Source organism: Meleagris gallopavo, chromosome 3 (assembly GCF_000146605.3).
Source record: "Meleagris gallopavo isolate NT-WF06-2002-E0010 breed Aviagen turkey brand Nicholas breeding stock chromosome 3, Turkey_5.1, whole genome shotgun sequence".
Classification (NCBI taxonomy): Eukaryota; Metazoa; Chordata; class Aves; order Galliformes; family Phasianidae; genus Meleagris; species Meleagris gallopavo.
This window is the reverse complement of record NC_015013.2, coordinates 69,434,075-69,443,877: the sequence shown is the minus strand read 5'-3', so window position 1 is coordinate 69,443,877 and position 9,803 is coordinate 69,434,075. Positions and strand designations below refer to the sequence as shown.

At 37.4% G+C, this 9,803-nt stretch overlaps 1 protein-coding gene across 1 annotated transcript; it reads left to right on the top strand.

The window, feature by feature from the left end:
- Positions 1–48: 48 nt before the first annotated feature.
- Positions 49–8,424, top strand: PIP4P2 (phosphatidylinositol-4,5-bisphosphate 4-phosphatase 2; the record flags this gene model as incomplete). Its single annotated transcript, XM_019614370.1, has 4 exons — positions 49–252; positions 1,622–1,728; positions 3,156–3,279; positions 8,331–8,424. Coding segments are annotated over 4 exons (492 nt in total), but the record flags the coding sequence as incomplete, so codon positions are not given.
- Between the last annotated feature and the right edge of the window lie 1,379 nt (positions 8,425–9,803).

The following is a 9,803-nucleotide window of genomic DNA, read 5'->3' as shown; positions in this document are numbered from 1 at the left end:
TACTTTTCTTTCTTTGAGGGTGTGGCTGTTGGTGGCTATGCTAGCTGACAGTTTTCAGATGCTGTGTTTGGTTTTCCATCTGAGATTTCATGGTCTCTTGCAGCAGAGCTCCCACCTCCGTATACTGCCATTGCAAGTCCAGATGCCAGTGGTGTTCCTGTCATAAACTGCCGGGTGTGCCAGTCACTAATCAATTTGGATGGCAAGCTACACCAACATGTTGTTAAGTGCACAGTTTGCAATGAAGCTACGGTAAAAATGGGTTTTTAGCATTTTCTTTCTGTGGTGGGAGGTTGAGCTGTGCTGTCGATAGAATTCATATCCTTACCTACAAAATGAGCTGCTCATGGACATCCCTGTTGAGGGCCTGTTGCTGCAAAGCTGCTGGTGCACCTGGTGTGCAAGTTCAAGGGTTGCTGGCACAAGCAGTAAGACTCCAGCTCTTATGCAGCCAGAGCAAATCTTCCCATTCTGTCCAGCCAGCTCCGTGGAGTTTCATTCCAAGGCTGAGAACAAAAAGCAGAAGTTTCATTTAAGTAATGACTCCTCTCTGAAGGAGGGTAAAATGTTTTCTGAAACAATTTTTAGTGGGATGAGAAAGAATGATTTAAGTGTTTAAGCACTGGAAGATTCAAAGTAGCCAGCCCACACCTTTCCCTGGATGTGTGCTTTCTTGAAATGATTCTCAGTCAATTTGTGAACATGCTAACAAACTACTGTGCAACAATTCTGAAGCACAATTCTGTAGGTCCTGTCCAACACTGTGGTGATCACAGTCCTTTTTGCTCCTCCTTCCCATTTTCTAAATTGAAATCTTCAGCTTTTGGGCTTCTCTGTTTCTATCTTTTTCTCCCCACCAGTTTTAGTTTGGGGGCCTGCAGCACTCCATAGCTATTGAGATAATTTGCTTAGGAAATGCTGAGTCGTATTCATTTTATAAAATGAACTGTCCAGAGAAGACATAAATGCGTGAGAATGTTGTTTTTTTCTTTCTCACTTAAATGAAAACTGAAAGTAGAAAAACTGCCACCAATACTCACCTTCCCTACTGATACATAATATTGCAGGCCACAATAGTGTTCAGCTTCTGAAACTTGTGACTTTCTGTACAGAAGGGCTCCAGAAACTTGACTGTCAGGTTCAAGAAAGATGATTTCAATACATTTTAAAATAAGCTGACAGTTCAGCTAAGTCTGCATATTTTGTTACTGACTGAGAACCAGACTTTGATTCTTTTGCTTCTGAATAAAGCTATTATACCAGGCAAGGAGACTTAATATGTTGACTGGTTTTTAAAAAATATACCACTACTTAAGCTCATATTTTAAAAATAACTAAGCTGAAGGGTTGAGTTCTTTATTGCTAAAATATGAAAGCTTTTTTTCCCATTAGCTTGCAAAAATTCTTGTTATTGAAAATGCTCTTGTGAGGAATTTTTACTTCCTCTTTTTCTTTGGAGGGGAAGGGGAACTCTTTTTTTTTTACTTGCAAGTTTCTTTCTTTAAGAGGAACTGTATTTCCTTGTTAAGAATTTGTCATGTAGCTCTGTTTTGTCATACTTCAATGAAGAAGAAAGTGAATTGTTATGACTTCTGATGTGTCTTTCTTTTTCTTTGTTTAGCCAATCAAAAACCCTCCTTCAGGGAAGAAGTATGTTAGATGCCAGTGTAATTGTCTGCTTATCTGTAAGGATACATCTCGGAAAATAGGCTGCCCAAGACCAAACTGGTAAGAGTAACATCTATAATCTCGTGAGTACTTAAATGCATGAGTTATTCACTTTGCCTGATTCAGGGTGGGAACTTCTGGAGCAAACAGGAGAGGTAGCAGTAGATTGGCTTCAGTCTGGTACTCCTTTCTTTGTTTGCTGAGTTTTCAATTTCTTACCTTTCAACTTTAATTTACACGTTGTTTAAAGTGGAAAGAAATGTGATTGCCACAGTGAACGTTCTTACTTCTGTGGACAGAGATAGGAGTGTTTCATTTCAAGTATTGCAGCCCTCATAATGTGGAAACTGCGGTGGAAGTTGGGTCTGCAGGTATTAGAGTGTAGACTCCACCACACTGAGTGCCCTAGTCACCAGTCTGTTGGCTCTTCTGGTTTTGGATCATACTTTTTGAACTTGGTTGTTTTTGTTTTGTTGTTTTTTGTTTTTGTTTCCTCCTAGCTGCTATGGTACTGGGGAAAATTTCACTGAAGTCACACAGCTTTTTGTGGAGTTCATGGGATACTTCATGTCATGTGTTTAGTAACTGGGTTACATCAGAAGGTCTCCAGTCTTGCTGAACTACTTCCTGAAAGCGTATCTCAGCAGTTTTGCTACGATAGTCTTGGTACTTGTCTTATTAGAAGATGAGCTAAACTGAAGTAATTTGAAGCAGAGTTGAGGAGTACGCCCTAAATGGAAGGCTTCCAGTTTGAAGGGAGGCCATCCAGCCTGCAATTTTGGTTGCTTAAGAGAAGGCATGCATTACAATTAAATAATGCTTTCATCTTTCCTTTCTGTTTTCATGCTAGGAAGTCTGATTCTTGTTCAGTTTTTTGTTAGTTAATTTGGATACTGTCATTTTGGATGGATACATTGTATAATAAATATAAAAATAACTGAGCATAAAAGCAAATACTAACTTTGTTAAGGTAAATTGATGGTGTTTAGTCAGATTAGGGCGGTTTCTTCCGATTCTCTCTGTTTGAATAGTATTTTTACTACAGCGATGCGGAGATGCTGCTTATGTTGACTTGTTTTTTGGTAGTGGGAAGATGCAGAATCTGACTTGAAAAGAAAAATTAGATTATGAAAGAGTAAAGACTCTTTCAACATGCTTCACGTAGGCACGTACATTCCAGTTCACAGGCTTGCTCAGCCCAGTTATTAAGATTTCTTTTTCCTGAGGAGTGTTTCTACCATATGATAGCAAGTCTTTGATCTCTACAGGGTTCTGGCTTGCATGCCAGATGTTTTCTGAATTGATAGGGGCATCACTTTAGAAGAAGTCCAAAATTGTGTGAATCATGTAGTTTTTTAAAAAAAAAAAAAAGATTATAGTTTGAAGGGGCAATGCTTTGTTAGTGACTGACTGAACTAATTGTTTCAGTGCATCACCCTTTTCTTTTGCGAGTTTAATTACATATACATCTAATGTTCTTAATACAGTAGACGCATCATTACTCTTGGTCCAGTAATGCTGATCCCAGAAGAGCAGCCAGCTCAGCCTGCCTTGCCAGTTCAACCAGATGGAACTAGAGTGGTGTGTGGGCACTGTGGAAATACTTTCCTTGTAAGTAAAGCACCAGATTCTCCTTCTCACTGAAGTGTGCCATTGGACAGGCTATCGTAAGCATTTCTAAGAGCATATTGCCTTGCTTTGTAGCATCTGTGAAAGTAAAGCTGCTTCTGTGCTCATGTTGCTGTGAATATATTTGGTTATTTCTACATGCATTTCAATAAAGCATTCATTGTTTTTTCTCTGCATGCATGAACAAAGCCCAAAGCCACTGCTACAGCTCAGGTTGAGAGCAAACAGTGCTGGAAAAGGAAGTTACATATCTATGTTCTATTTGGACTTGCAGTGATGGTTGCATTCTGCAATAGCTAAGGTGACTTAGTTTCTGCTGTTGCTGCACTGGACTCTGAATGCTATTCATTGTAGCACTTTACCATCAGGTTGTCAGTTAAGATCTAGAGATTGGTTTATATCTAAGGTTGGAAATTCTTCCCACTTGTTGAAAGGGTGCTAGGTAATCTTTACTGCCAAGGCATCTTTTCTTTTATATGAATAAGGGTCTAGTGCATTTGAATTTTGATTTGAGAACAGTTTCTGCTATAAGTAAGCTTAAGCTTTGTTATCTAGCAGTGCTAAAATATTTATCAAATTTCTTAATAATGGCAAATGACTAAGTTGAGTGATAAAGCCAAATGACCTATATCATCACTAGAGTATTATGTTCCTGAAACAAAGAACTGTAAGGTACATAAGGGCCATAGAATCCTCAAGTGCATTTCATGGAAGCAAAAAGGAAGCTCAGACGATGGTGCTTTGTGTGGATTGTTATCTGCAGTGAGAGAAATGTTTGCTTGTGGTGGGATCTGCAACAGAGATATCTCTTCCAACTTCTGCTTTTTAAAGGAGAGGTTTGGTTGTAAATTCTCAAGTGATGGAACAGCTGAGAAACCATTAGATTCTTGATACATTCTTTTTGTTGATTCTGCCCCTGTATTAAAAAATATGTTTTTAATACTACTATAAACCTTGCTGAATACTGTAACTAGAGATAGCTGGAGTGGGTTTTCTGTTGTTTTTTTAATGCAAGTCTGAATGTGAGCTTAATTACTAAGAACGCTTTATGCAGTATAAAATAATGTTACTAACAGAAAGTGACTGGATCTATGGAAGAAAAAGGCCATTTCAAGTACGTATTTTAAACTAGGAGTATTTCACTGAAGGATGCCTTCTCTTCTAGTCACTTTTTTAGCATAGCATGTTAACAAACTTAAATACATGCATGGACGTTGCAGTCTGATACAGGCCATTTTGTAATTTGGAACTACTGTTTAAAAACCTAAAGGTGAAAGTAAATCTGTAGGAGTTAACACTACTAAGTTTTGTTTTCTTAACAGAGAAGAAAACTCTACTATGTAATTCAATCTTTTTTTTTTTTTAATTACTGTTAGGGAGAGTCAGCGTTATGAAATAAGAATTTTTACTAAATTGTTGGCCTAACTTTTGAGTGCTCTCATCAGCATTTATTGGTCCTCTATCTTTTTTTCTTTAAGTGCAAGCCAAGTTAATTCTGTAGTTTATGCTCTGAACTTCTTTAGGTGAAATTCTGCTGTGAAAAGGTAGGAAAGCATAAAGAGAAAAAATAGAAAAGACTGGTTTTGCCCATAATGACCAGTTTATGCATTAAAAAGCTCAGATTGCTAATTCAGATTTAGTGCATGTGACTTCATGTCTGATGGTTGCTTTAGTGAACTGCATCATTGAGAACTTTGTAGTTGTATCTGCCAGGAAGACTGATTTGCACAGTCCATTTAAAAAAAAACAAAAAAAACCCCTCAGAATCATTAGGAATGTATAATTTATATTCTCTTAATGATGAGTTACCAAGAAGCTGAACCTTTATTTTGCTGTATGCAGCTTTCCTATAACTCTTTGCTTCTGTCTTTTCCTGCTATTAAGTTTAAGGTTGCATTTTGTTCTTCAGATTTTCCTCTTTTTTTTTTTTCCCTCATGGATAAGGTAGTAGGAGCCATTTCTGTGTTAAATTTTCTACTGTTTCTCATAGATCTGAAATTTGGACAAATGTGGAAAAAGTGGTAAAATTGAAACAGAGGGCAGAACAGGAGTTTAACCATCCTGCTAAAGAAGTCTAATCTTGTTCTGGGCCTTGTTTGAGAGTTGGGCTGTTGGCTGAGTTAAAACTCGTGCTGGCAGTAAGCTATTCCTATACCCACTGCCAGAGGCTGTGCTGCTGTTGGTTTGTGTCTGTTGGATCAGGCTGAGTTCTCATTGCAGCCTTCCAGTACCTAAAGGGAGCCTACAACAGGAGGGGAGTCAGCTCTTCAAAAGAGTAGGTAACAGCAGGACAAGGGGAAATGGTTTCAAGTTGAAGGAGGGAAGATTTAGGTTGGATATCAGGGAAGTTCTTTACCAAGAGAGTGGTGAGGTGCTGGAACAGGCTGCTCAGAGAGGTTATGGAGTCTCCCTGCTCCAGAGATATTCAAAACTCACCTGGATGCTTTCCTCTGTCACTTGCTGTAGGGATCCTGCTTAATGTGGGAGGTTGGACTCAATGATCTCAGGGTTTCCTTCCAACCCTTATGATTCTGTGACATGGTGGCAGGCAAGAGGGGTTGTGGCCTTGTGGCCTCCCCTACCTTCTGGCGTGCTTTCAGAGACCTTCAAGGTTGAAGAGCTATGGAAGGCATGGGCTGGAAGCTAAGAGCAGTGCTTTGTCCCTTGGTTCTGTCAGTTTTATTTGGTAAAACGAATCAAATATAAAAGTATTTTGAAGCAAATTAAGAAACAATAACAAAAAACTTTTTTTAGTGTACTAAAGAATTTATATTTATGGAAGAGTCTTGCTTTCCAAAAAAACACTTGTGGTGGGAATGGGGAGCTTTTTGATAGAAACAGCTGTACATAGTTGTTTTATTCAATTGTAAGTACACACTCATTCTGTCTTGTACAGAATGTCCTGAGAATTGTTCTAAGCTCAGAAGGTAGAAGGTTTGTGATATTCTTCTGGTAATTCCCCTGACTGATGTCTCATTTTTGTCTCCAGTTGAAACAAGGAAGAGCTTTCTGTAATTCTGAACTAATTGGTGATTTGGATTATTGTTTGTGTTGCTTTTGTTGTGAGAGATGGAAAAGACAGTTTTGTATTTGTGGAACTGTGTTATATTTAAATCTGTTTTTTATTGTGGAATTGTTTTGTATTATCTATGGAAGGCTAATTCTCATGTAACCAACTTGAAATTTTGTTAAGAACATGAAACAGCATCAGGTACTCTCAATAAAAACATATTATCAGTGCTTTTGTTATTTCCATCCAAATTTGACACTCAAATGCATTTGAGTTTGTATCAGTTAATGACTATGGTTAATAATTAATCAGGAATCTTTAATAAATCCATAGAAAGATCAATAATGAGTAACTTTAGAAATGGAGTTGCCTACTGTGCGATAAAAGCAGTGATGTTGAATTACAGACATGTAAAATGTAAGTCCTGGATTTAGACTTCCTTCTATTTCTGGAGCTACGGTGTGAGTTGCTGAAAGAACATCTCCAGAGAGGCTTGTCTTCATCTCTGGCACTGACAGATGAGCCTTATCCCACAGTTAAAGTGTACAACCAATGGAAATAAAGTAGTTTTTGGCATGGGTGCATGCCAAAATAGCGAACTCACTCCTCTGACAAAAATTAAGGCTCAAAACATGTGTTGTTCATGTCAAGGAAGTAGACAGAAGCCTTTCATTTATGCTTCAGGGGGCCCAAGCAAACTGGTAAATCAGTTTGGCTGAGTCCTTGTAACATTGGAAAAGCAACAAAATCCAATGTAACTTGGATGCTTCAGAACTGAAGAGTAAATAAATAGTGTGGGGGAGTTTTTTTGGTGGATGATTATCTCCATTATAAGTAAATAAAAGTGAGGGATGGAAGTAGGAAAAATAACTTGTAAATACTACAAATTGGACCCTTCCTCACAACAAAGCTTACTAGTACTAGCTAAGCATTATAAGCCACTTCTGTTTGCTTGCACAGAAATTTGGAAATTTATTTTCACTGTTTAAATGGTGCTGTGATATAGCAAAGTCCTGTATTCCATGCAAATTAAGGCTCTGATTTTGATTTGTGTGTATAGCAGTTAGGATTTGTTCAGTATTGCTGACTTCTGATTTCTCACAGAGATAAGGAGGTTCAAAATGGAGGCATTAAGATCTTGTACTATAGCTTCTACCTATGCTAGTTATTTGCTGTGTGACTCATGCATAAATTAAGAGGAGAGAGAAGAATGTGTTTAACAAGAAGAATACTTCCAGGTGAGAAAGGCAGCAGGGAAGAGCTGCACTTATTGTATAACTCCTTCAGAATAAAGAATTGTAGTCTAATCCCCATTTTCAAGGCAAACATCTTTGAAATGTTTGTTTTATACTATCACAGAATGCTGTGTTTAAAACAAACAAAATAAATAAACCCAAGACCAACAAAACAACAAACTTGCTGTTTTTAATGAGGTACAAGAGCGTATCCTTTGGAGGCAGTGTCAGGTATTACTTCTAATGTTGTTTCTCAGATTTTAGTCTTTGTGGAAGTTTGTGACTGTACTATGATGACTTTTATATAAATCTTCTGAAAATGTTACATAACATTCTCTATTTTATGTATGTAAAAGTTGTATTTTAGAAAATATGTCTTTATAATTTAATTAATGTTTCTTTGCTCAACTCATTCTTCACAAGTGAAGTTAGGGTTGGGGAAAGATGGGAAAATGCATCTATAATTATGCCAAAGAAAACATTTACTTTTGTTAGGATATGTTTGTAGTCTTGGAAGTAAGAGGGGAAAAAAAAAATATATTATCATGTTGTCCATACTGCATCTGTGGGTGAAACCATATTACGTCAAACAAATCTTGCAATACTAAGACAAGTCATGGGAAATTTTCACATGGCAATCCTGATAAAAGGGCATCCTATTTACGGAAGAAAGCAAGAAACAAGTCGAAGCCTGAGAAGCAAAATGTTTTCACATTGACATTTCGCATGAAGTACAACATTTTCTCAGGCCGCTTTTTCAATCTTTTTTAATTTTGTTCTCTTTACAGTGGATGGAACTGAGGTTTAACACACTAGCAAAATGCCCACACTGCAAAAAAATGTAAGTTTTCTGTATGCAAGATTGTATAAACTAACTTTGTTCCCTGTTTCTGCTGTAAAAGTTATCTGGAGTAAAATCTGTTTGCTGTGCTGATTGTTTTTGCCATTCCCCTGTGAGCATCAAGGCTAAAGAGCGTGTTATGTGTGAGTTTTCTACTGTATGTACACTTCAGTAACTTTGACAAATCCGACCTTCATGTATTAAAATGCTCAGGTGAAGTTGTCAAGAGTCAAAAATATGCTTCTAGCAATAGACAGAAATGGGCTGCTAAAATTAACAGTAGCTAGGACTTCTGTCATTGAAATTTTACTGCTTAGTGCAGCTAATGAGGTAATGTTTAAATGTAGAACTTGAATTGTCTTTTTCTGAGTAGAAGAAAGGAAATAAGCTTGTCTTAATTTGAAAGAGGTTTTGTTGATTTCATAAACTCCGCTAATTTGTGCTAAGTATCTTTAGTGCATTAGTTTGTTTAATAGTGATAACTTGTCTACCTATTTGCTGTTACTTCAGTAAGGAGGAGGTATTCATTGTTGGAGGAAAAATTAGGATGTGAGAGCCGTGAGAAGCTTGAGGTGGGTTTGTTTTTTGGTTGGGTATTTTTTTTTGCTATTTTTAGCTGAGAATGGGTTTGTTTACACTGGAATAATGTAAACTTTAAATGTAACGGTACCAATGTACATCAAATTTAGATATATTTCACACCCTGTGATTCTGACTTAAAAATACTGATTCAGAGACTTAACATGTAAATAAATGGGTAGAATAAACTTGCTTTCCTTTGGCTAGGCGAGTGCTACTTCCAGTCAAAGGAGCGTGTGCTTCTACTACTGGGAACGGAGAACCACAGCTGTACTGCATGTTACGGGAAAACTAACAGGTCCCTTGGGAACCAGAAGGCTTAGAATAAATGCACTTTATCCATTGGCATAGCTTGGCCTTCAGAAGTGCCAGAAACCTTTTGCCTGAGTATTTGATAGAGAAGCCAGCTTAGCAGTGTGTATCCTCAGGACTGTTGGTGGTTGGGTATGGAATGGTGGATATCTTCTAGTTTACTTAGGTCAGATAATATCAGGATCTTGATGAGTTGTTGCTTTGCATGCTCTTTTTTTTTGTTTGTTTGTTTTTACTGCCTGCAGTTGCAGGCAGTTTTTCCTTTTAGGTGCTGATGGGAAGAGTTAGTGTTCTGTGGTGTTTGTTTTTAAACTAGTTGCAGTTAATATTTTGTATTTTTTATCACTTAACCCTCAATAGCTGACCTCAGGTCATCCTTCTTTCTTGGCTGTCCTTAAGTATAGAAAGATTTGCTGTTTCCCTTTGAATGGCAGTGGGATTCAACAGTGAAAACTTCCCAAAAGCATCAGCCCAGAATTTATACCGTGTTATCTTTTGTTCTGTTTTTTGTTGATCTATGTTTTATTTA